General features: G+C 43.6%; 1 protein-coding gene across 2 annotated transcripts in view; it reads left to right on the top strand.

Annotated features, from left to right (window-relative positions):
• The window catches only part of NSF (N-ethylmaleimide sensitive factor, vesicle fusing ATPase), a 50898-nt gene extending 27559 nt beyond the window's left edge, over positions 1-23339 (top strand). The window contains exons 9-20 of one of the 2 annotated variants that reach the window (XM_062631813.1): positions 1503-1668; positions 2214-2288; positions 3451-3638; positions 6877-6972; positions 7593-7749; positions 8444-8577; positions 9739-9805; positions 9954-10033; positions 18183-18317; positions 19451-19564; positions 21180-21235; positions 21646-23339. In XM_062631813.1, coding sequence (XP_062487797.1) covers positions 1503-1668; positions 2214-2288; positions 3451-3638; positions 6877-6972; positions 7593-7749; positions 8444-8577; positions 9739-9805; positions 9954-10033; positions 18183-18317; positions 19451-19564; positions 21180-21235; positions 21646-21661 — 1284 coding nt within the window. In that variant the 3' untranslated portion in view covers positions 21662-23339. The remainder of the gene's footprint in view (positions 1-1502; positions 1669-2213; positions 2289-3450; positions 3639-6876; positions 6973-7592; positions 7750-8443; positions 8578-9738; positions 9806-9953; positions 10034-18182; positions 18318-19450; positions 19565-21179; positions 21236-21645) is intronic. The other variant, XM_062631812.1, reaches the window with a different exon arrangement.
• The last annotated feature ends 2473 nt before the right edge of the window (positions 23340-25812 follow it).

Raw genomic sequence — 25812 nt, forward strand, 5'->3', positions numbered from 1 at the left:
GTGTCACCTGCTCAAAAAGTGCTGAAAATTGGGATTGCACAAATTTTGCTCTTTTCTCTTTGTTTTGGTGGAGGAGACATGATTTAGTTGGACTTTTTGCTACTAAATTCAGGTGGCACATATCATAGGCTGAATTTCAAATAAGCTTTCACGGTTCAAGTTTTTGGTTTACAGCCTTATGGGTATATTGTAAGCCTTAAAGTGCTGTATCTGATACGTCGTTACTTTTCCTCAGCAGGGCGCTAATGGATGGGATAGTGTCTCAAAACCAGAGAGGTCTTTTAAATTGGAAGTGGAGATGATTCTGTTTTCCCTAAGCTTGTTTTTTTTCTTATCCATTACTTCAGTCGGCTGTCAAAAGCCCCATCTTTAGTTTAAGGGTGTAAATACTTATTTCATGTGTGCTATAGTAATTTTTCTGCTGTGGATCACTTCATCTTGACAGATCTTTCTGATAAAGAAAGTACAATGTCAGGCAAGCCACAGCTGAATACAGGGAGGGCTTTTCAGAAGACATTAGCAAAGGACATTGTATCCCTTAATTTTATTTGCACCTAAGAAGGCTGCAGGTTTTGACAGTGGCTTGAAATAACTTCATTTTCTTCTGCAGAAGATCTATTAATCAGTAAGTCAGCTTTGCATGGTAACCCATCCAAATGGAAACAGTCTCCTTCTCTCTGCTTATTGCAGTCTAACTGAAAGCTGTGAGCTGCTTTTCCTTTGCAATAACACACCTGTTAAAATAGGCTTTATAATGGCTGGAGGGAATGGTCTTGATGACAAGTTGCAAGATTAAAAAGGTCTCGAAAAGGTTGGTATTGTAATGACTTGTGTCTGGGGCAGATTGCCAGGGACAGCACATTTACTCAGCATTAATATGGCCTCCACTGGCCACAAAAGATGTTTGAGAGGTGGAATTTGAAGGGAAGAAGCTTCATAATACAGTCACAAAAAGTATCCTGTTCTCTTACCAGCTGCAACTGCTTCACCTTTGAGTGAACCTGGAAATAAGCAGTTTTGTTCCTGATTGGCACCGAACAAATGGGCTCCTTAAAAATGTTCAGAACAAAGCTACTCTGGCAAAGCCTGTATTTACTAACTTCAGTGCAACCAGGAGTATTTCCCACACTGGGTGCTTGCCTCTACAGACCTGCTTCGTTCTCCATCTCCCTTTTGGATGGCTTTCCCAGATAGTCAGTACTGTGACCCTGTGTCTGAGCTGTGTGTTCCAGCTTTGGGCTTGTGCTTTTCCCCTTCAGCCTAGTCCTCTTCCTTGGATGTCAGCTGTGAAGCTGTATGTTTGGGCAAAGCCTACCATCCCATTTTGGAGGATGGCAAGATGTCATTCTGGGAAGGGGTCACACATAACGTGATACTAAAAGCCCTTAGAGTTATCAATGTTCTGTATCTGTGGGGCTGAGCTTGTTGAGAAGTTACTGTTTTGTTTGGATGGCTTTCAGTGATGACATGTGGCATTCCTGACATGTTTTTCTCTCCACTAGCTTGGAGCAAACAGCGGTGTGCATATCATCATTTTTGATGAGATTGATGCAATCTGCAAGCAGAGAGGAAGCATGGCGGGGAGCACTGGAGTTCATGATACTGTTGTAAACCAGTTGCTGTCTAAAATTGATGGTGTAGAGCAGCTCAATAACATCCTGGTGATTGGTATGATGGTGCTTACTTTTCTCTGTTACAGTATTCTGGTTGAAAACTGCTGATACTTTCCTCATTGCAGGTCAACTAAGTTATCATTAGTGGTATTAGATCTGTTTGGGCTAATCCAGACTGAATGTCTGCTATTTGCCAAGCATCAGGAGCAGATTTAAAGGGAGATAGCACTCAAATTGGCTGATATTGCTGCTTTCAAAAACTTCCTTCTTTTGCTTTTGATAACAAGTGATTCATAGTCTAAGAAAACTTGCAAGGAATGATATGTATTGGCATATGAAGGACTGGGGCTTCTCTAGCTGTGTTGTCTAGTTGACCTGGTGCCAGGAGCCCTGCAGATACAGTCACAAGTACAGGCTTGATTACTATCGACTCTACTTCAGGGCATGACTTTTCCTGTGTTTCTGAAGATGGGGATGTTTTGCCTGTTTACTTGAGATTCTTTGGGGTATCTTCTTAACTCTGTGGGCTGTGTTCAGGAGTTGGAGACCCACTTAGTAGGCTCAAATAATGCTGATTTTGGTTTTTAACTTTGAATTTAGGAATGACCAACAGACCTGACCTGATTGATGAGGCTCTGCTGAGACCAGGGAGGCTGGAGGTGAAAATGGAGATTGGTAAGCAAGTTGGTATAGTGCAGTGCATAAGCTCACATGTGCTTAATAATAAAGCAAATATTTATCATAATGTGAACAGTTAACCGGGATGGCAGAGGGGCTAAATTTCATGCAGCTCCCTCTATAACATTACAGGTTTAGTACCTGCATCTTCAGTTGGCAAAACTAAGCAGGGCATTAGGATAAATGATGAGTTGGTAAGGACTGACCACTGCTGGGGACCATGGGCATTTTAAAATGTCTTTTCACATACTCTCAGCACAAATAGTATTCAGTGCAAATTATGAGACCATTGGACCCAACAAGATGCATCCCGGGATGATGTAGTCACTGAGCTGCTCTCCACTGTATTTGAAAGGTCATAGCAGGAAGGCAAGAGAAAAGGGAATGTCACACCTGCTTGATAAAAGAGGAGTAAGGTGCCTCCTAGAAACTCCTGACCAGGTAGCCTCACCTCAGTGCCCACCAGGATCATAAAGCATCCTCCTGGAAGGTATGCTGAAACACATGGAGGACAGGGAGGTGATTAGAGACTGCAGACATGGCTTTACAAAGGGCAAATTGTGCCTGGCTAGTTTAGTGGCCTTTTACAGTGGAGTAACTGCATTGGTGGATAAATGATGAGCTACAGATGTAGTTTACCTTACATCCATAGGGCCTTTGATAAGGTCCCTCACAGCATTATTGCCCCTGAATGGGAGAAATTGGAGTTTGATGGATGAAGCCTTAGATGAGGAATCGGCTGGATGTTGTGTCCAAAGAGTTGTAGTCAACGGCTCAATGGCAGGGCAGTTCCCACCATGAGGACAGCCTGGAGCGTAGATGGATAGATTGATGGCAGCCCTGTGGAGAAACATTTTGGGATACTGGGGGTTGAAAAATTGGACTCGAAGCAGCACTGTGCACTTACAGTTCAGAAAGCCAGTTGTACCCAGGGCTGCATCCAAAGCAGTGTGGCCAGCAGGTCGAGGGAGGTGATTCTGCAATTAGTGTAATTGAATGTTCTCAAACAAAAAGCACTGTCAAATACTCTGCTTGTAAGAATGAATTGCTCGTGGCGAGAAAGAGCCTCTGGAAGCCAGCCTGTTGAGGAGCAGGAAGGGCTTTGCTGCAGTTGCTGTACTGAGGTGCTGATTGGCATGTGTTGTCTTTAAAATCTCAGGCTTGCCGGATGAGAAGGGTCGATTTCAGATTCTTCATATCCACACGGTTCGGATGCGGGAGCACCAGCTGCTGGCTGAAGACGTGGACATTGCAGAACTGGCAGTGGAGACTAAAAACTTCAGTGGTGCTGAATTGGAAGGGTTAGTTCGAGCTGCTCAGTCTACTGCTATGAACAGACACATTAAGGTCAGTCCGGTCATCTCTCACTGGGGCAGAAAAGGAGAAAATAATTATGGTTGGAATCTTTTCTTGAGTGTTTACTTCAAAATGGTGTATCAGCCTACCTTAGGAGAGGGAATTCATACAGACACTAGCATTTCATTGTGCTTTTACGTGGTTCTGAATTACCTCTTTCATCTAAGCACCTTTCATGGAGCCACTTGACCTCGAAGAAGCTCTTGCATAGCTCAGTGGGGATGGAAGGTGATTGTCAATGTATTTTGATAAAAACTGAAAGTAAAGGCTTGAGCTCAGTGATATGGATTGGACCCAGGAGTCAAGAGGTGGGAGTGAGAACAGCCAGTCATATAGGAAAGATCTCTGCTGGAACCTGTCTTCCATTTCAAATGAGTATTCACTTGATGATCAGCCATAGGAGACATACAATATTCATGGTTCCTTCCATTCCAGAGGAACATTGCTTTGCTTCCCCGTGCTTGCTGATTATCTGAGGTCAGTGTATCTTTAACTAGAAAGCAGTTAAGGACCATGAAATGTCAGGTTATATTAATCCAGATGCAAACCGCAGTATTTGCTGGTGTTGAAATATGAGATGATTAGTTTGTGAAGAAGGCGGCTGAAGGGCACAGCCCCTTTGCTCTAGTGGCCAAGAACTGGGGTTACTGCAGAGAAAAACCTTTGACAGCAATTCCACAGCACTGGTCTAGGATTTTTAACTGAAAAGTCTGTCCAAACCTGAATGTGAGGAAAACACAACATGCTTTTATTTAAGTGAGAGAAATCGTTTGGTTACTTAGACTTTTGTGTCTCTTGGGAGCATTCTCTAAAGGAAAAGTGGTTCTTTCTGCTCATTTTTCTTGTATAGCCGTAATACTTGCAAAGTTACAAAGTACCAAAGCCCCACAAACACCAACAGTTTCTCATTTTCTTGTGTTCTGTCTCAAAACAAAAATAAAAACCAGCCCTTCTCAGGCAAAACATTTTCCTGAATAAATTATTTTTACTTATAGCTGCTGTTTTTTTCAAGTGCTTGAATTTTGTGTGGCTTTGGGGACCGTAAGTGTTTTTGATATATTCCCTGTTGTACCAGAATGTGACAGGGGAAGCAGAGAAAATGGCAACGCATAAATGTAAGAGTGCAGTCCCCTCCTTTAGGTTGGTATGTGATTGACATCTTTACATATGTGGGTATGTTCCAAATGGGAAGTGGCCACACTTTGGTTTTCTTTTCAAACACTTGGATATAGTATTTTTGGCTAATCTGATTGTTTGTTCTGAAGCTGTCTTCAGGCAGATGATCCACTAAAAAGCCAGAAATACACTAAAGTGTTTTATTCTCTCCTACAAGTACTGCAAAATTTCAAATCTCCATCAAAGGCCTGACCTAGTTTTCAGAAGCAAGAGCACAAATTGAAAATCAAGGGGTATTCTTCTTCTAAATCATTTAAACTCTGCTGATAATCTCTCAAAGTATGTGTGTCTCTAACTCATTTAAGGCTAGGAAAGGAAGACACCAAACACCCCCATCCTCACCCCTCTGTTTATTAAGTGTACAAACAACTTCAAGAATATATTAATAGTGTTTCAAGTACCTTGACTTCTATCTGCAAAGTAGACTAGTGATCAACCTGTACTAAAGATCCACTGGGTTGGTATGTGTTGCTGCATGGTGGGTGCTTTTGGGAGAAGGGACTCTCATTTCAGCCATCCTTTGGTTACAGTTACTTCTTTGGCACAGTGTTACTGTCCAGTGTGGGTTCCTGAGGTTGCTGTCTGGAGGCTGCATTTGCTACTCTACAAGACAAGCATAATGTGATTATTTTTATTCCTTTTTTTTTCCTTCCTTGTTCTTGTAGAGCATAGAATCGTAGAATAGTTTGGGTTGGAAAGGACCTTTAAGATCATCCAGTTCCAACCCCCTGCCATGAGCAGGGGTGCCTCACACTAGACCATGTTGCCCAAGATTATGTCCAGCCTGGCTTTGAGCACTGCCAGGGATGGAACATTTAGAGGATGTCTCTGAGACATATCTGTAAGGGCTAAAGTTACTTTACTCATCCTTCACCTTGGTCTTAGGCAAAGGTGATAGAGGTTGCTTCCAAGAAACCCCTTGAAATCCCCTATTTCTGAGCTGTCAGATCATGTAGGGCCGTTCAGTTCTCAGGTAGAAGCAGGTGGTGTTCTACAGGCTCATGTAACTTTCATTGAAAATCATACTTGCTTTGGAATGTAGAGCAATTAGTTATGGTGGAACATCTGCTATGGTACCCAGTAACACATCTCCAACTGGCTTTAAAGGCTGCAGGCATCAGAATAAAGTTTTCAGCTTTAAAGGCTGCTCACAAGTTGTTTTCAAGAATTAAAACCCCCTTCTGGCTCCAGTGTGAGCAGCTTTCGGTCACTCCTAGTCGGTACCTTTAGTTGAGAAATGGTTGACAAGAGAAGGTCACGGTGGTGCTGTCTCTACTCTGTGTGTTTGCTTCCAGTCTTTAGCTTTTAAATGTTGCTGGATGGTTTGGGAATGGAAGAAGGGGAAAAAGGTGATGCTTTTCATATAGAAAGGAGTTCAGTGTGAGCCAAGTTAACTGCAGCCTATTTATTCCAAGTCGTACTCATAGCACTGTCTTGGGAAGATTCATGGCTTTGGTCAAACTGAAGCAAATAAAGGCAAAGCAGAAAGAAATCTAATATTTACCAATCCCCTTAAAAACTTTCTTGTGTGGAGAGGAAAGTACATGGCTTGAATAGAGAATGCAAACCTCCTGAAATAGATGTGTGTGAAGAATACTTATTTTTGGCTTAGTTGCCAAAGATGGGGTGGGTAGATTGAGACTTGGGTTAAACCAAACTGTGTCTTTCTGAGAAAAATCACACAGTGGAGGAGGCTTCATCCCTTCTAATCCAGCAGCCAGGAAGCATAATGAAGAGTTTTTTCTACAGCTTCTAAATGGAATGGTTAGTTCCCTACTTTGCAGGGTCATGGCCATACTCTTCACTTCAGCTTTCCACCCAGTGGAGTGGAACAGCTACTACTTAATGACTTTGTGAGGCTGGAATATGGGTGTAGCTGTGTGAAGATGATGATGGCTCCACTGGTGTTCAGCATATGTCCAACGAATGTCCTGTTAAGAAGCATTTTTCTTATTGACATAGACCAACTACAGGATTGGATCCATGGATGGAAGTTGATAAGGGTTTGTGTGTGGTACTGCTGTACTTCAGTGTCTTTTATTGCCTTTATTAGGCCAGCAACAAAGTGGAGGTGGATATGGAGAAGGCAGAGAGCTTGCGTGTGACAAGAGGAGACTTCTTTGCATCGTTGGAGAACGACATCAAACCAGTAAGTAGGCAACGAGTAACTCCTGTAATAGTCACCCAGTGCAGTTAATGACGTGAGGTAACAACTTCCTTCTGGGATCAGACAGACAGTGGTGCACCATGGGCTGACATATTGTGTCGTGTGTTGTCAGAATGAAATTAGGGAGCCCCTTTCTGCTATAGCTGTTTTGCACCATTTGTTTGCGTGCAAGAATCGTACAAAGGGATAGAAGAAATAAAGAGAGCAGTTTGGAGTTTCTTCTTGCTGTATGTACGCTCCCTATTTTTGGCTGCTTCAGTCAATGGATACCAACTTCACTGTGGTCTGTAGTGGGAGGTTTAAGCCTCATTTTTGAGAATTGCCTTTAAAGGGTGTGCATTCAGAACCCACTCACAACTTGCACTGATTGGAATTTGTTTTGAGGGTGTGTGAAAAATATGTTTCTACATGTGCACGGTCTCCACCAGTGTTCAGTCCCTTGAACTGGAATGTTGTGTGTCACCAATGGGTCTTGCAGTACTGACTCTCTCACTTAAGCATCTTCCAGAGTCTTGGTTCGGGTCACTTTGGTGATGTGTTTCTTGTTTTTCTGATGTGATGCAAAATTGCTCACTAAATAAATGTTCCTTCTTTTAATACAGGCATTTGGAACCAACCAGGAAGACTATGCAAGCTACATCATGAATGGTATTATTAAGTGGGGTGATCCAGTAACGAGGGTATTGGATGATGGGGAGCTGCTTGTTCAACAGACTAAGAACAGTGATCGCACTCCTTTGGTCAGCGTTCTTCTGGAAGGTAAATTTAAGGAAAAAAGCCCAAAACAATCCCAGAACCGTCGAGTGAATTCTGCAGACTATTCCTATCAGTTGCCCAAGTGGTCGTCTGGTACATCCTGCAACTGGACATAAAAGAAACACGTGAGAGGAAAAACAGAACTGTAAAAAACTGAGAAAAAGAATTAGGTGGCCATGTGTATGCAATCCTTTCTGCCTCTCCATAACTGAATTGTATTGGATGTATAGACAAAGATGTGGCTTTGGTCTCTGAATTGGTCTGGTGTGAGTTCAGGCAAATAAGAAGCTACCTTTGTCAGTATTTACTTGGTATTCGTGGTATTGACATGCTATTTGCCACACTACCTGCAGAAATCATATTTAGAAGAGGCATACATATATTTCAAGAAGTGTCTCCAAATACAAGCACAGTGGTGGCTTTGGTGCCAGTCCGACAAAATGTGAGACGTCCTCTTTTGTGTTGGTTTTGTGGCAAATTAGTCTGCATGTTCTCAAACAGCTGCATCCATTTCCTTCATCTGGGGGACTGCACTGTACTAGGAGTTAGTGTGTTCCTTCTGCAAGTAGAAGAAGAGGTCATTTGGGGATGCAGGGATCTCTGAATGATAGTCTAAACACACTGAAGAGATCCATGCTGAGCCTTACCAAAGCTGTTTTCTCCCTTGCTTTTTCATGACGTTCGTCCTGTATTTCAGGTCCACCCCACAGTGGGAAGACTGCTTTAGCAGCAAAAATAGCAGAAGAATCCAGCTTTCCCTTTATCAAGATCTGTTCTCCTGATAAGATGATTGGATTTTCTGAAACTGCCAAGTGCCAAGCTATGAAGAAGGTACTCATGTGCCCTACTCCTTTGCTTGATTAAAGTCCAATTCTATGTTCTCTGGTGGACAGAAAAAGGAATTATCCTTGTGATTGTGTTTTCTGCTCTCTGCAGGTCCTAAATTCCTGTGCATATATTTATTTATGAAGCTCAGTGAATGTTTTTGTGGTACTGACACTAAGTGACTTGGAGAATTTCAGGGTTCTGTCCAAATTGGGTGTGATACGTAATCATGACTGACACTGGAACAAAACCCCTGATCTGTGGTGAGCTAGAGCTCTGCCTGCAAAGATGAAGGCAGGAAGGGCTTAGGGTTGCACTGAGAATAGATTCTGACTGAATGAGACTAAGAGCAGTTTGGAGGTGGCAATGTTAAGAGTTTTAACAACTTGGGAAGCTGGGGGAATGCAAATACGTTGTACAGCTTAAATCATTTCAAGTAGCCAGGTGGAAGGAAGGAAGGAAGATTTCATTTGCTGAAGCAAGCCAGCACTTACTCTTCTAGCTGAATGATACTGAATGAAGCATTTAAGTGGAACATTGCTCTAAGGTCAGTTTGTTGCAGGATTGGATAGTTTCTAAGAGAAGCAGTGTGCTGATAGCTGAAAGCCCAGTTTGTAACTGAGATTCAAATAGGAGCTATTTGGACTTCACTTGAATCAGTGGATGCTGGAGGCAGGCCTGCAGCACCGCTGGTGTCCTTAGTGCTACTTTGCAGGACACTGGTTTGCTGCTCTAAAGGGTGATGTGGAGGCTTAATGCGTACCTGAGCAGGTCTGTTCTCCCTGCAGTGTGCTCTAAGGAAAAGTAACCAATATCCAGCTTGGGTAGGAATCTTCATAATTGCATTGCAGTTGTGGGGGATTTGTGTAGTTTTATATGATCAGTATTGTTCCAGCTCCATAAAACAGGAAATGTGCTCAATTTTGTCCATTCTTACAATGAAACACAGAGCAACTAGCTTTTTTATGTATGGGGTAAGAAAGGAAAACTGAGCTCTGAATTAAATGAAGGTAGTAGAGTCTAGTCTTTTGGTCCTTGGCTTTTCCATTCTTTGTTTATTCCTCTGCATACTGTTGTGTTTGGCTACAAACAGGTCATCGGCTCCTGTCATGACTCTTCTAGTTTTGGTGCTGAGAGGTAACAATGGGTCATTTTGCTGCTTTTTAGATCTTTGATGATGCGTACAAGTCCCAGCTCAGCTGCGTTGTTGTGGATGACATTGAGAGGCTGCTGGGTGAGTTCAAATAACAGAAATGCTGAAATATGTCAAACTGGGAATGATCAGGAACCATTTCCTTTGAGAGCCTTGAACTGGCTCACACATTGACGTGGCTTAAGTGTGCATCTGCTTAGTGAGCATTAAAATGCATTTTTCCTTTCAGATTATGTCCCAATTGGACCACGGTTCTCTAATCTGGTGTTGCAAGCCCTTCTTGTGCTGCTAAAGAAGCCCCCCCCTCAGGTAAGACAGTAATTGAGGGGCGAGATGCCCTATTCCTGTAATAATTTTGACAGTGGAGAGCTTTGTGTCTTGCTGATAGCTGCTGTGCTGCCAGTGGTATTAGTGCTATTGTCTCTTGATTCAGTCAAGTTAATCCTAGCCTGCTGCTGCTCATTCAGCGAGACATTTCTAGGATAACCTCAAAGGATTCAACTTCAATTACCTAATTACTTAAGGCTGAATCTTCTGCAGTTAGCCCCAGGAATACTGACTAAGGAAACAAGTTTAACCTTCACCATGTAAAACTTAAAACATGCAAGCTGTCTGCTTGCTGATTAACTGAGGAACTGCTCAGTCCAAATCAATCCCTGGCTCAACCACGTGCTCCCTTCTTGTGGGTGTCAAGGTTTTAATTTGTTCTTAACTTGAAATTATCAGGTGTTAATTACAATGGGTAAGGGAAGCTTAAGATCTTGCATCTCATGCTGATCCTGTCTGTTTGCACTTTCTGGCTTGATGAGATTTAAGACCATCACAAGTGATAACGTTTCTGAAGCTTGCACTGAAAAAGGCAGGCAGGGACCCTTCTCTTTTCCTGTTTGCCATTTTTCCTGTCGTTCACTGGAATTCTGGTGCGTGTGTGAAAGTATCTGCATGAATAAATAACATACCAAGAGGAAAACCTTGAAAGGTGGTGTCAGGAAAAGGCACAGAAGCACAGCCTGGATGAACTCGATTTGTTGTCATTTTTAAGATGCTGGAAACAATGATGTATGCGTGAGTGTTGTTTTCATTAGAGAGTTTGGTGAAAAGACCTTTCAAATACAGAACTTCCAGCTAAACTCTAATGCCACAGGCCCTGAAGTTCCTCTCGTGACTGTCAACCTGGGAGAACAAAGATTTTCCCCACTGAGCTTTTTAGGACACGTGAAGTCACTAATGTAAAACTGGGATTCTGTTATCACATACATCGAGTCAGAAAGGCTTGCAACAGTACAACCAGTTTTGATCATCATATTCTCACGTAATCATTGACCTATTGCTGGGTATTTCCACAGCACCAGGACATGTTTATTACCATAAATCAATAGGGCAAAATAGACCATGATTTGGTTCAGTTGTCAAAGGAACTCAAAATACTAAATTCTGCAGTTTATCATTGCATCCTCTGAATGTGTTTTGCTGTGTAAATGCACTTTTGTTGGCATCTGAGTCTCCCAGAAAACAGGATGCAGGGCTTGAAGCTCTCAGATACTTGCCAAGTTTATGCATGTTACTGGAGATTTGTACTTTGCAATGTTTGAAATGCCCTTGAGGCTGGAAGACTTTGGGTTGACAGCCAATATTATGGTGACTTAAGCCATAAATTGTTGGAGGGTAGAGAGAGTGTTTTCTGAGGAAATGTCACCATTTGATTGATGATGTGTGTGTGGTTTTTTGTTTTCTTAGTGTCCACTATTGGCTACTGTGGAAATCAGGACACTGGGTTAGATGGACCCTTTGGGCTGTGACCTACTTTGGCTGTTCTGATGATACGGTTCTTCAGAGTGTTTTTTTTTTTTCCTTGTGAGTTCCCCGTGATAGTCATGGCATATGGGGATTTTTATCATTAAAAAAAGCAAAACAGTGTATAAGAGGTTGTGTTATGCAGGAAGAGGCCTTTTCTGCTGTGTTTACTGTGAAAAGGATTGAATTTGGGCTTGGAGACTCTTGGGGTTTTTCAGCTCAAGTGAGAAACCCACAAGGGAGATAATAACACCAGTTAATCCACACCCTTCCAATTTCCCTCTGAGATGACTAGTTCCCTTGGGGGGCAATTTATTTGGAACTAATGGCTGGTTTCAGGGGGTTGTTGTAATTTGAGATGCAGATACATGCTTTAAATGTTCATGAGTAGCATCAGTGGTACTAACCTGCTTCATGAGGTCAAACCGGAATGAATGTCAATGGGATTAGGATCATGGGTTTGGGTTCATTCCTTGTAAAAGTGGAGTGTTCTGGGACATGCCAGGCATATCCTTGTGCTGAGAGAAATCATTGACAAGATGCTGGGGTGGCAGTATCTGTTACTGCTCTCAGATAGGCTCTTTATTGTGCCACGAGTCAGAGGGGCCCAAAATACAGAGCTGATTTGAAAAGCTTCCAACCAAGAACATTGAAGCAGTTGAAACTGCAGGCAAGGAATGAGTGGGAAGCACATTTCAGCAGCACAGCTCTGCTGCTCCCATCTCTGTGGCCCAGATTATGTATTCACACGGTGTTGTCACATCACTTGCAGGGAGTATACTTAATGTGCAAGCAGCTTCCTACAATTACTGTAGGCTATGTGTGCAAGAGGAGCATTTCTGGGATGAAATCTTATTAATTATGCATTGAGGTATATGTCTCTGTTGAACTGGCTTATGAAAGCTGCCTCCCAGACTCCCCTCTTCTTATTGAGGCTGTGTTATTTTAACATGGTGTGGGAAGGACAAATCCTTCAAGCTTCTCGTTTTGTGGGCTTCCTGGCTCCTTTTGTCCCTTCCAGAAGTTTTGAGGGTAAACACGTTAGACTTTAAAGAAACTAGAAACATCCCTGAGTTTGCTTTAAATTCCTGCTCACAGCCCATGCTTGCTTGTTCCACTCAGCAATGCTTAAATAGTGGTATCTATTTCTACCAGTTCAAGACGACTCAGAACCATGGCGTTTCCTTTAGCATCTTTTTTTTTTTTAGCCAATTAAAAATCCTTTCTAAAATGGATTGAAGAGAAGAAAATGAACCATGTTCTCTTGGGTCTTTATTTCAGTCGAGTTTCCCTGTGTTGTGCAGGAGAGGAGACTGGGGAGGGGCAGGGGGGGGATAGAAAGACTGAAAAGGGCTGTCGCAGCAGGGAGCCAAGCGGGAGAAAAGGACTTCTCTGAGAACTAAGCAGCAGCAGCTCCGAAAGCCGAAGCTGCTTCATCTACATGCAGAGTCACACAAGGCATGGAGAGACTCACCAGCCCCACAGAGGTTTCACATGTGCTTCCCCGCTGGTTCCTGTGAAAAGCTAACAATTGGCTCAAAGGGTGAAAGACCATTGCAGCATCCCTGCGCTAAGCTGGACGTACAATCTGTGCAGTGTTAGGAAATGGCTGGCTTAGCAAGATGCTCTCCACCACTCTTGTGGATGCCCTTCCACTGCTCCCAGAGGCCCCCAACCCCTTTCCTCTCCAGGACACTGGACGGGAAGAAAAGGGGGAATAATCTCCTTGTTTGATACAATCCCAGATGCATTCCTGATTCCATGGCACTTGGTGTGAATTGGAGCTCCAGTCAACAGTGAGGTTACTTTTGTACTTGCAAACCTGGGGTATTATGTTTTGTCCCGTTATAGGTGATGAATTGTTGATTTCCCAAAACCAGATAGAGGGTCCAAAGTTGAGTGAAGAGCTGGTGGGTGAACCGACAGAGGCACCTCAGTATCCATCAGTACTTTGTTATAGCAAACCTTGAGTTCCCTTCAGCTCCCCTTGCCTAGGGCTGGCTAGATTTGCTGACATTTGAGACTCCCCTGACGTGATGAGACTCCATTTGCTTGTAGCAGAGTCCATGTGATTCTTTCCTGTTCTAGTTTGTCTTGAGCAGTCAATGCAGTAATATGGTGCCCCTTAGGAAGTGAATAATGGGGTAGAAAAATCAATCTCATAATGCTTGAAAATATGATTGTTTAAAACTGCTTCTCATTTGATCTTTGGGTCCCAGCGCTCTCTGCATGATGATATCCTTTATTCAGGTGATATCCCCCAGGGAGGTGAAGTCTGGGATTATCCCACTTCTAGCAGGCACTGGGGCAAGACATGCACCTCTGTTGGGTATCTTCCCATCAGCATAGAGGGACCTTGGGCTCCAACGGGGGCACTTTTATTGCCTAAAAATGGGCAAGGTGCGTCTAGACTTCAGTGACGTGCCTGTATCTTATCCCTTTTGATGGAAGAATGGCCCTGGTAATGAGTCTGACACCAAATGGTCGTAAGCTGTTGAAAATCCAAGTTCCTGCTTACTTGATGCTTACTTGTTGTGCCTGATTTTTGGAAGTTCAGCTTGAACCCTGCTCAATATGTGGCGCGTTGCTTTTGCAAGGGTTGCTGTGGAAATTAAGGATCAAAAATGTGAGTATTTCTGAAAATGGGGGCTATGAGCAGTACATTTCCCAGTAGCAGGAATAAACCCAGTGATGTCCTGTGGTGGGTGTCACTGTGGAGTAGTTGGATGAGGGCAGCTTTTCCAGTTTGGCTTTTGATGGCTTTTGATGCTTTTGTGGTAAAGCCTGGGGCAAACCATTTCTGACTCTGGAGGTTTTCCCCTTGTTTGCTGAGCAAGTTGCCTGAAACTTTGAGAAGTACAAGGGACTCCTGACAGTTCATTCTCTTTTAGTAACTGATCCAGCAGAGATGATGCTTGTTCTAAGGAAGCGGGTTTTCCAGTGGGTCAGGTTTAAAGGGAGCAAGCTTAGGCACATAGCTTCTTTTGAAGAAAGCAGGGAAAGAATCAGAATGTTTTAAGAGGGAGCTGTGAAAATGTTTTAAACAGTGTTTTGCAGCATAGCCATCTATTCTTAGGAGGTTTCAACCCTTCAGGGTCCTGACCATGGGTCCTAACAGAGATAGCTAAAAGCTGCTGATGGATCTGACCTCTATTAACTTTTCCTATTGCTTTGAGCCTTGTTAAGCTTTTGCCAGTCGTAATGTGGTGCTTGCTTGAGTTCAGCTGAGCTGTCTGGTGAAAGCAAACACCCTTTTGTTCGTTTAAAACTGATACTGATCATTTCAGGGCGTGCTCTCTAGCATTTCTTTTGAAAAACAGCTTTCCCCCTCATCTCCTCTACTAACAGACCATGAATCTATTTTGGAACAGATTCATGTGTCCTCACCCCCCAGTAGACCATGAATCTATTTTGGGAAGTCATTTCATATATCTGACCATCCCCAGTGCTTTCCTCTGATTTCTCCAACTCTGCTGGGTTTGAAATGGTGTTTGGAATGGCTGGGGTTGCCTACTGAGAGCACCCTGGGTTCATCCTTTAGGATAATGACTCTTGTTGTACTCTTTTCCCACTCTAAAAATGCCTGAGTGTTTGCATTTTGGGTGAGGTTTAGCATGGAGCTGGTGTTCTCACAGAAGTAGCCACAATGACCCATTCCAGTGGCTTTCCTAAATGGCAGCAAGTCCCTGAGAGTCATTTTTGTGTGTGTAGTAATTGTCCGCTGGCCTGATTTACAGCAAGTTTGGGATTCATCTGACTAAATGTGGCTGTCAGCCCTTTGGTTTTCTACAACTGAACTAGCTGTTTAGAAAATAGTTTGCTGGCTGAGGCCGCAGTGTAGGCAGCTTCTCTGGGAGGAGGTTTGTGTCAGCTGGGCTCCATTAGCAAAGGAGGAAGTGAAGGGAATGAGACCATCCGTGGACACCTGAAGTTGCAGGAGGTAAAACTCACCTCACTCATTCCATTTCTGTGCCGCTTACATCCTGTCCTGGTGAGACCTTTTAGTCTGGGCTGAAATCCCAAACGAGACTGCATTTTTATTGCAATCAGGCGTGGACTTCACCCATGTGGAGGTTGCTCAGGTGGCATCCTTCAAGGCTGTAGGTTGTTATTCCCTTGATGGATGTCTTCGCTGCTGGGCCAGACACTGTATACATGCTGTTAGGTGTATTTTGGGAACACATCCTGCCTTGTCAGCTGCATTTGAGTGGGGTTTTTTCCCCTAAAGTGCTCATAATTCGTAGGGAAATGTCATTATCCCAACCCCTTACCCAAGGTGGTCTGGATTCTGAGTGTTACGTACAGTAACAATGAACAGTTTAAAAGAATTGCTATAGCTTGTGAAGCACATCAGGCTTGGTGGTGTGGCATGGCATGGATTTGTGCTTGCAGGAGGGCTGGTTTGGAGGGCTCAGTCCTGTTCAAGAGTCTTTGGCTTCCCTTGTACCCTAGCACCTTACCTGTGTAACGAGAAAACACTTTGAAGGGGCCTAACAGCATGTACCTGACTTGTTCAAATGTTGTGAATAAGGCAGCAGAAGTTCTTAAAGGGCTTATACTTTTTCCTGAGTTAGAGCATATATAACATCAGGTACATCAGTGTTACTATTGAATTGAACAAAAGGCCACTGAGGACAGTGTGTTGAGGAAATAGCAGCTATGAAAGCGAAGTGAATCAGAATCCAGATGAAATTTTCTCAATCAGATCTGCTTATAATCCCTGTCTCTGCCTTCTGAAGGCTTTGAGCACGCATCAGCTCTGCTCTCACGTGTGCTGTTATCCTAGCTTTATCTTGGCAAGTCAGAGGCACCTTTTAACCTTGTCCTTGGGTGGTAACTTCAGAGCAGAGGTGTTTGTACCAGACTTCTGTGGCTCACGAGCAGGTGATGGGTCAAGTGTTCTTGGGGAACTCATTTCACACAGCTTGCAAGCCTGCGTTAAAGTCTGTTTTACCACCCCCTCCCAAAGATGAAGACCACTGAAAGTTTGTCTTTATGCAGGCAGAAAGCTTTTGTGTTGCTGAGCATCATTGGGTTTTCTTGGTCTATGAAGTGCTTTAGCTGAAAATGAGCACCTGAGGGAGCTTTCTGAATTCCTTGTAGGCGTGAGGATCAAATGCTCTTCACTTTCTCCACATGCATTGGTTTTTCCTCTTTACCTGCAAGATCTTACTGAATTGTTCAGATTTAGCTCAGACTCATAAAATGAGAGACTTTCCTGGCCTTGCTACACAGTGACCTGATGATCAGAAAGGAAACGAATAACGTGCAGTGGGCATGCAGAACACAGTGGAAGCAGCAGCCTACGTAATAGTTGTATTTAGGTGGACAGTGCATGCCCTTCTCAGGGCTACTAAAGACATTTTTAGACACTCAGACCTTTTTCAGCTTGCTGGGGGCTGCCAGTAAGTGAGTTTTGTCTAGGAATAAAGCATTCTCACTCCCTCTGCAGTGCTAAACCTGGCATTTCTGTCATCAGTTTGGGAATTGGCTGCTTCCCATGAAATTGTCTGCTAGGTTTCTGGTGATTTGCCCCTCTAAAGAGGTGACTGAGATGCTGAGTGTAGTGCCTCCTGAGGTGCAGGCAGTGGTGAATACACAGGAAGGTCAGCACAGTGTTGCCTTTGGATGAAGCTCATGACCTGGGGCATGTTCTGGTTCCAGCCTGCTAGGCACCACCTCCTTGTGCTGTTTTAGGCTAAAACCAAACCTGAAGTGAACACTTGAGTCTGTTATACCAGTTCTGGTGCTTTTTCATTGTCCATCACCCAAAGCAGGAGCATGATCTGTTCAAACACAGGCTGTTGAGGAATATGATGGCACTTGGGAAATGGAAACAAATACTGTGAAGATGCAGAATCTCCATCAAAGACTTACTAAGTTTAAATAAGTTTTCATCCTTTGTCAGAGGAATGCAAAGCACTTCAATGAATTCTGGCTGCTCTGGGAATAGGTTTTAGTTTGTTTGGTCGTCATTATTAAAGAAACAAGCCAAGTTTAGTTTCACAAAGTTGAAGTTTAGAACGTTACTCTTTGTCTCTGAGCATCAGCTAAACTTCTGTACAGCAAATGAGGAGGGCACAGAAGCCAGGCTTCTGGTCAACCCGTGGCCTCCTTGTCCCTTGCATTGAAAAAGGGGGTTTTACCCAAGAGCTCTTTTGATGGAGCCACCAGCCAGCATTGATGAGTGTCTGAACACTGCACAGTGACATACAACTAGCACTGAAATAGCATTTGCAACATGAACCAAACCCTGATTGTTATTGGCAGTTGGTGTTTTCCATTCATTGCTCTGTTATTTACAAACCCTGCTGTTGCTCAGGTCAGCTCGGAATTGGTGTGTGCACTGTTGGTTTGAACTCAGAGACTGCCAGATGTGGTACTGTCCTTGTACACAACCACACTGACAATGGGAACTCTTAGAGACTTACAGGAACCTCTGCTCTTCAAATGTGACCCATAAAACCATTGCAACTGTCTGCACAGTGGCAGAGTAGTCTCTAGATGACTTCAATTACTGGCAGGTTGAATCCTACTAGTTCTATTTTAAGTGGTGTTTTTACATGGCCATTTCCCATTTTTCATATGTAGATAGCTAAAACTTCCCAAAGCTGGTTCCTCTCTTGTTTTGCCTTTCTTGACACTTACTCCATTGTGTGCACAGGGTCGCAAGCTTCTCATCATTGGAACCACCAGTCGCAAAGATGTCCTGCAGGAAATGGAAATGCTGAATGCTTTCAGCACCACAATTCACGTGCCCAACATTGCAACAGGGGAGCAGCTGATGGAGGCTTTGGAGGTAAGAAAAGATTCAATGATGACAAACAAGCTCAAAATGTGTTGGAAAGGAGTAATTTTGCAGTAGGTCTGTGTTTGGGAACACTGTTCCACTTAACATTATGTCATATGCTAACAGTTCTAAGGCTCCTTTGAATTACTTTTTCATACACTAAATTAAGGGAGAGTGAGGGAATAGTAGGTTTAGGGGAAAAGTTTGTGGAGTGGATTGAAAGATTCCAAGGGCATGGAAGTGGGTAATGAATATAGCTGGGACACTTAAAATTGATGTTCCTTGAGGGTGCCAGGCTCTAGGAACAACATTGGGTGAAGGTGTTTGGTGCTGAAGAGATTATAGGTTCTGTATAAATTCATGCACTTAATGGCTTCTTATTCTATGTCATAGTGGAAATTGTAGTGAATATTGAAAGCTGTTAAAATAAACTGCAGAGAGATCTTTCATGCCAACTTGCAGAATTGTCACAGTGATGATAGAATCATAGAATCCCAGACCGATTTGGGTTGGAAAGGGCCTTAAGATCATCCAGTTCCAACCCCCCTGCCATGGGCAGGGATGTCTCACACTAGACCATGTTGCCCAAGGCTCTGACCAACCTGGCCTGGAACACGGCCAGGACTGGAGCATTTACCACTTCTTTGGGCAACCTATGCCAGCACCTCACCACCCTCACAGGGAAGAGCTTCTTCCTTGTATCTAACCTGAACTTCCCCTGGTTTACTTTAAACCCATTACCCTTTGTCCTATCGCTAGAGTCCCTCTCCAGCACCCTTTTTAGGCCCCCTTCAGATAATAGCATCAAAGCCTGAAGGACACAGATGATCTAGCAGCTGTTTTGAAAACTCACTTTAGCTTGAGCCATTGTGTTCCTTCTACAGTCTAATCTGGAGAAAAACTGGAATGCATCATAAAAGAGACTGACTGTTTGATTAGAGATGTTATGGGAAGAGCTGTTATCAAATAAAATGTGTTTTGCCTTGTCTAGGCAAAATTGCAACAAATTTTCTTTCCAAGCTAGAAAATGCTTTCTAGCTTCTCATTCTCTTTTTTCCTGAGTCAGGTAGGATGCATTATTCCTACTGACAATCTCCTCTTGCTGATTATTTGTTTTATTGTATTTTATTCCCCCCTCCCAGCTCCTGGGTAACTTCAAAGACAAGGAACGCAGCACTATTGCACAGAATGTCAAAGGAAAGCCTGTTTGGATTGGTATCAAGAAGCTGCTGATGCTGATAGAAATGTCATTACAAGTAAGAATGTTTCTGGTCCAGGAAGGACCTGGGGTAAATGGGAGCAGTCTTAGAGGTTCTCACTTCTCTGCCGACTCCTGCTTTAGCTATGTGTGGGGAGCCTTTGAATTGGTTTGAGAAAAGAGCTACAGTGAGAAGAAATGTTCTGAACAAAGAAAGCACCGGGTCTTGGTCCATGGAGAGGTCTTTAAAACCCGCAGTGCCTATAGGCTGTTTAGAGCTGCACTTCAGAGAAGAGTATCTGGCAACTGGTGGGATTGGATTAACTTACCTTTCATGGAATGCCTTCTCTACACCCAGCACGTTAAGATTGCAGATAGCAATCACTTAGGATCCTTCTGTTTTTCTTTTCAAGACGAAGGTGCCCGTGCAGGTGTATGCGCTCTCTCCCTGAAGAAGATAAATCTGTCAGGCTGTTCAGCTGCTCTTCTCTTGATTTTCCACTTTCAGCACTTTAAAGAAAATAATTGCAGAGGGTAGAAATATGTAGCTCTTAACCCTCCCCCGCAGCCATCATCCATGCCTGCGAGCAGCCATCAAGCTTGTGCTCGACAGTGTATGCACGCTAAAAATGAGAGGGTGTAACATGCAGCCCTAATCCTCCACGCTGACATCCCAGCGCCCTTCGGAGTCCTTCCCCCCTTCACACACACACTCTCTTTTCACATCAAATGGATTTAGTGCAGCTGAGTGAACTGTCCTTAGATCTTCCTAGGAGAGGCTGAGCATAAGCTAAGAGGCATGTAGTTTAGCAGCATATAAGTCATGTATCCCTCCGTTCACTATTCACAATTCTGTTAAAACTTGCACAGCACTAAGGATATGCTCTGACTGGATGTCACCTCAGGGAATAAAGTCATTTATCTAGATTACTTTTTCCTCTTCTTCCTTGGCTTTTAATTCCATACCTACAGGCAAGTCAGTAAGTCATTGCTCACATGTATTAAATGTATTTAAAGGGTGCAGGCCTTCAGGGACTGCCTGGCTCTGTTGCAGTCCATTTCACTCAGTCTTGACAATGGATTCCTTCTTCTGACACAGGACGTTTTCTTTTTCTGCTTTGACCTTCAGCATTGGTTCTTTTCAAACCTGAAGGCAAAGGTTATGTAAATCATGGGCAGTTCTGAATCTGGAGGTGGGTGGAAATGCTCACCCCAGCCTTGTTCACAGCATCGCCCCGTGGCTGCACACCTATGATGCTGTAGACGGGGGGGGCTTCATGCTGCCCTAAACTGTGCAGACACGTAAACTTGTGTGTTGTTTTGTTGGGGTTTTTTAAACAGAACACGGGGGAGAGGCAGGACTGATCTTTAGGGGGATGTTCCTGGTGGATGGAGCCAAACCACAAGCTGGTACTGCTGGTTCTGGAAGCCTTGTGCTGGGATTCGGCTTTCCCTTATGTGCTAACCCACCACGTGCAGCTCCTCTCCTGTGCTACTGGAGCTGTACGGGAGGTAAGGAAGACAGAGGATGTATGAGGACATACTTAGGCTGATCTCTGGCCAGGGCAATGTATGGGCAAAGCAAACACACATCTCCAGCTGTCTTTGTGGCTTCATTTTCCTCCTGTAAGATTGCATCATGTTAATGGAGATCTGTTTTGTTTGATGTTTAGATGGATCCTGAGTACCGGGTGAAAAAGTTCTTGGCTCTTCTGAGAGAAGAAGGAACGTAAGTACTTTTATTTTAAAGCATTGCTTAAAATCCTCTTCTCTGCTCAGAAACAAGCATCTCCTTGAGGGGAAGCTGCAGTGCAGTGTAGCTGATCTCAGTGGTGGCCTCTCCTCTGTTTATAGAGCTCTATACCAGCTCAGTTCTCCGTGCAGCTATAAGCCAGTTGATTTGGGAGGGGGGAGGTCCTGACAACTTTTTGAGAACCTGCATGCCTGAGTTCTCTGCTTTTCTTAATTTACCTGTGCCTTTAAATGAGATGTTGGACCACGATTTAGCGTTCTTGAGCTAAAGTAAATCAGAGGAGGCTCTGCTAGAGTTAAAATCCAGCTGTTTGTCTAAAATCTGGAACTTTGATTTGTTGTGTTTCTCCTGTCTGAGAGAAGGATGTCATACTCTTTCCCCTGTAGGTATCACAGGGAATAGTTGAGCCCAGTCTTGACAGTGGCATCTTCTAGAAAATGACTAATACCTGTAGGGCAGTACCTGTGCTGGGGAAACACACCAGTATCTATCCTGGCTCCATGTGAGTGGGTTCCAGTGTGTGCTTGATGCTTTCATACATGTGCATGCTTTCTTGACGGGTTTGGCTTCTTTTGCAAGAGTTCCTTGCCTAGACTGAAGGTGGACCAAGTGCAAGATCAGCAGCTGGAAAAGTGACCAACCTGGAGAATACACACTGGGCTCTTTACTCTTCTGTGTTGCACATACTGGACAAACTGAAATGCTCCCCTGTTTCCAAGAACCCAATGTGGAATCTGCATGTTTAGTGCAATACAGTATCTTTATTCTTTGTCTTTAATATCCTCATATCATGTGGAAGTGTCTCCTAGAACACTGTGCTTCTGTCTCTGTGCAGGCAAGGCTGCATTCTCATTTGGTTTGAGCATGAGGGAATTGCCCTGTAAGTTTTGAAGCTAATGCTCACTTGTGTCCAGCATCCAGTTGCTCCTATAGGAAAAACTCTTGACCTCTAATAAAACCTGACAGTCTGTGGTGAAGACTCTATCCTGATCTGATGTTATGTCATACTATGCCTCATTGAACACTGAGCCAGGCTGATTACCTAAAAACAGTGCCCATAGTAATTCAATTCCAGAATTGCCTAAACGCTGATACCTGCTTTCTTTTATATTTGGGTATTTTGTGGCCCTATGAGAGAGACTGGCTAGTGGCATTAGGGACTGGAAAAAGGCAGGGAAGTATGTTGATCAGAGTAGAAGAAACTTCCAGATCCAGTATTGAAGGCATCAAAGCTCGTTGTTAATTTGACAGCTTCAGAGATGCTGATTCCGGCCTGACAGCTCTTCATGAGTGCAGTGTAGATGGCAGCTTTGGTATTAGCCAGCCTCATTATGTCTCATTTTCTGGCCATGCTACCAAAGCTGCAATTCCTCCTTAGAGGCAGAGAGGAAGCTAAGCCCTGCAGATGCACGAGATAACGTATTGCCATGATTTTGCACTGAAATTAAGGAATGTATCAAACTTTGCTACGTGGTCCTTCCCCAGTAGTCATCTCACGTCAATGGGATGCTGTTGATGATGACTGTATGAGGCTACTCCCCTCTGGTTCTTTGGCTCCACATGTTTAATAAGGTTTATGGAACATACCTCAATTTGGTGGGGCATGAAATCAAAGCCATTTATGGGATCTTAGTCATTGTAGCTTCCTAAACTTGACCAGACACGCTGCTAAGGGTTAGCAGCTTGTACCCAAAGTGGTGTTCCCAGGGAAAGAGGGTGCTTCACGTTCTTTCAGCCCCAAAGGTGAAGGTACTGTAGTCCTTAGTGCACACTTACAGCAGCTGGAGTATTTTAGTCACTCCACTCTGCTTTCTTTTCCTTTGGCAGTGCTGTTGTATTGTGATGACATGGCGAGTCCCAGTGGTTATTATTCCCTTTCATTTTGTGTATGATCTTGTGAATTTATTTGTTCCTTTCTTTCCTCTGCTAGTCCTAGTGACAGCAGCACACATTAACTTATATTTCAGAGAAAATGATGTAAACCTTATTGTGTCTTTGTCCAGAACTATATTGATGAATAAATATCTGGTTTAATTGCACATTCAGTGGATTCAATAAAAAGCACAACAACTTGTGATGATCTAGGAGACATCTGTGTCTTTGGTGCTCGTTGAACAGAGGTGTATATATGGAATGCTCATGTATGGCTTGAAGACAGCAAAACTATTCTCAGGCTGCTGATAGCCAGAGGGATGCTCAGTTTGTACCTAAGCATGGGTGGATTGAATAGATATTCCCAGCCTGGACAGCTTGACCACAGGTAGTCTTAAAGGAATTGGCTGAGAAGACCTGTGGTCCAACCCATCCTAGAGTTTTCTGGGCCTTGCAGTGATGAAGAAGCCCCAGAGATTCATGCATGTGTGAGCAGGGGTATCACACTTGAAGAAGGCCGTGTTGAAAAAACAGGGCAAAATGCTGGGTGTGGCATTCCACCTATTCCAGCCTATTCTGAGATCTCCATCCAAAGTGTTTCCTGCAGGTGGCAGAAGAGAATGTCTCCTGGCAGCATTTTTCCACCACATTTTCTCTACTACCTGGGCAAGAGTGGTTTTATGGTGAGAACTGTATTGCTTTAAACAGTAATGGCCAATTTCTTCCCCTTCTTTTCCCTGTTACTGCCTTTTCCTGAACTTTCCAGAAATGTAACTGTCTCTGAGTTAGCTTTGTTAACCAAAGGCAAATGTATTTCAAAGTGTTGGGATGGGATTTGGGGCGTAGTGTGGTGGAGAATAGCTTGGGATGGTGGACAGACATACAGATAGCTTGCAATCACAGTGCTGTTAAGCTCAAAACACTCCATGAGGCTGCACTTTTTGGTTGTCTGGTTTGTTGGTGACACGTTGGTGGTGTTTGTGTAGCTTTGAAGGCATTGCTGCTGCCACCCAGCAGGAGATGGCCCAGGTAGAAGCATGTGGCTGCCCCATCCCTGGCAGTGTTCAAGGCCAGGTTGGACACAGGGGCTTGGAGCAAGCTGCTCTAGTGGAAGGTGTCCCTGCCTGTGGCAGGGGGTTGGAACTGAATGGGCTTTAAGCTCCCTTCCAACACAAACCAGTCTGTTTCCAATGCTGTATGTGATGTGACACAGTCAAACAGAGCTGGGGCATCATTCACACACAAAGCAGCACCATGTTTCAGGCAGCACTCTGCCAGAAGGCAGATGTAATTGTGTATAAATTTGGGATCGGTGCAGGAAAAGAGAACAATTTTGTTATTTTTCTGTCCTTTGGATAGGTATATTTGAGGCCAGATCTGTGTAAAATTGTGTGCACTTAATGGCATCGTTAATGTATGGGAGGTGTTGCAGAAACCCCCACAGACTTATTCATGAACAGGAGAAAACTTGGATCTTCAATGGTCCAAACCATCAAAAGGTGATTCAGTGACAGCTTGAAAGAGCATTGATGGGGGTGAGTATGGAGTCTGAAGTCTGTTTTAATCCAGTAATCTCATGTTTTAGGCACACTTAGAGGAGATTTTACAGCTGAACACTATTTGCTATATTTTACCATCATTGGCTTGCATTCATATGGCTGTGCATAAGAGGCTAGATGAAGAACCACCGTTCCCATAGCTGTTCTTCAGCAGGACTTAAAGGACCTTCAGAGGCAAACCACACAAGCTGGCAAGTGCATGTTTTTGGTTTTTTACCTTCTCTTTAATGACGTAGCACAAAAAAAAAAAAGCAAGTTGAAATAGATTTTTCTCCAAATATATATATTTATATAATATATAATCTTAGTTAACTCAAGTATATACATTGTATAATAAATAATGCTTATAAAAAGAGACATTTTCTGAATATAAAATAAAAAAAATCGACCTCTACAACTTTATACAAAACTTTGGATACAGCAAATTGATGGAAAAAAGGTCTTCCATTCAGTGCTAGAATACCTGGCTACAGTAAAATCATTACAAGGCAATAAATGTTCTATTTAATATTAAATACCTTTTCTTGATTAAAAAAAAACCAAACAACCAAAGAAGGGATTTTCTTTAAAGTCAGGTACTTGGAGTCTTTCCAGACACAGGGTTCCATATTGGAAGAGGGCTTATTTCTGAACTGGGAGGTGCCTTAGAGCTCTCCTGGGATCTGTAAGTTTAGAAAGCTGATGCTTTTCCTGCTGGGTGGATCCAGGAGCTCCTCATCATGCTCTACAGAGGGTGGACTGAGAATTGTGCTCTCGTTCTCTCCAGCCACAGGTTTGAGTGCCAAGGCCATGGAGGGTTCTTGGCACTCCAGGTGAGAGGGGTCTTCCACCCGTTTTATTGCTCTGTGCAGTACTGCATACTGCTGTTCCCCATGGATGAAGAAGAGAGTGGAGTAGAAAACACAGCTTTCATGGTTGGGACATATCTCTGTGTTAAATCACTGATGCTTGAGAAATGGCGTTGGAACACGGTTATTGGTCCTCATTGGCTGCAGAGGAGCCCACCAGGACACAGATAATATGTATTTTTTTAATTTCTAGGGTCAATATACCATGAAAACAAGCCCAAAATGAAGGGGCGTGTGGTCAAGAAGGGGGGATAGGGCCTGGGGAGCAGGTGGA

The sequence above is a fragment of the Pezoporus occidentalis genome, unplaced genomic scaffold, assembly GCF_034315485.1.
Source record: "Pezoporus occidentalis ecotype Australia unplaced genomic scaffold, CSIRO_AGI_Poc_V1 ctg375, whole genome shotgun sequence".
In the NCBI taxonomy this organism is placed as follows: domain Eukaryota; kingdom Metazoa; phylum Chordata; class Aves; order Psittaciformes; family Psittacidae; genus Pezoporus; species Pezoporus occidentalis.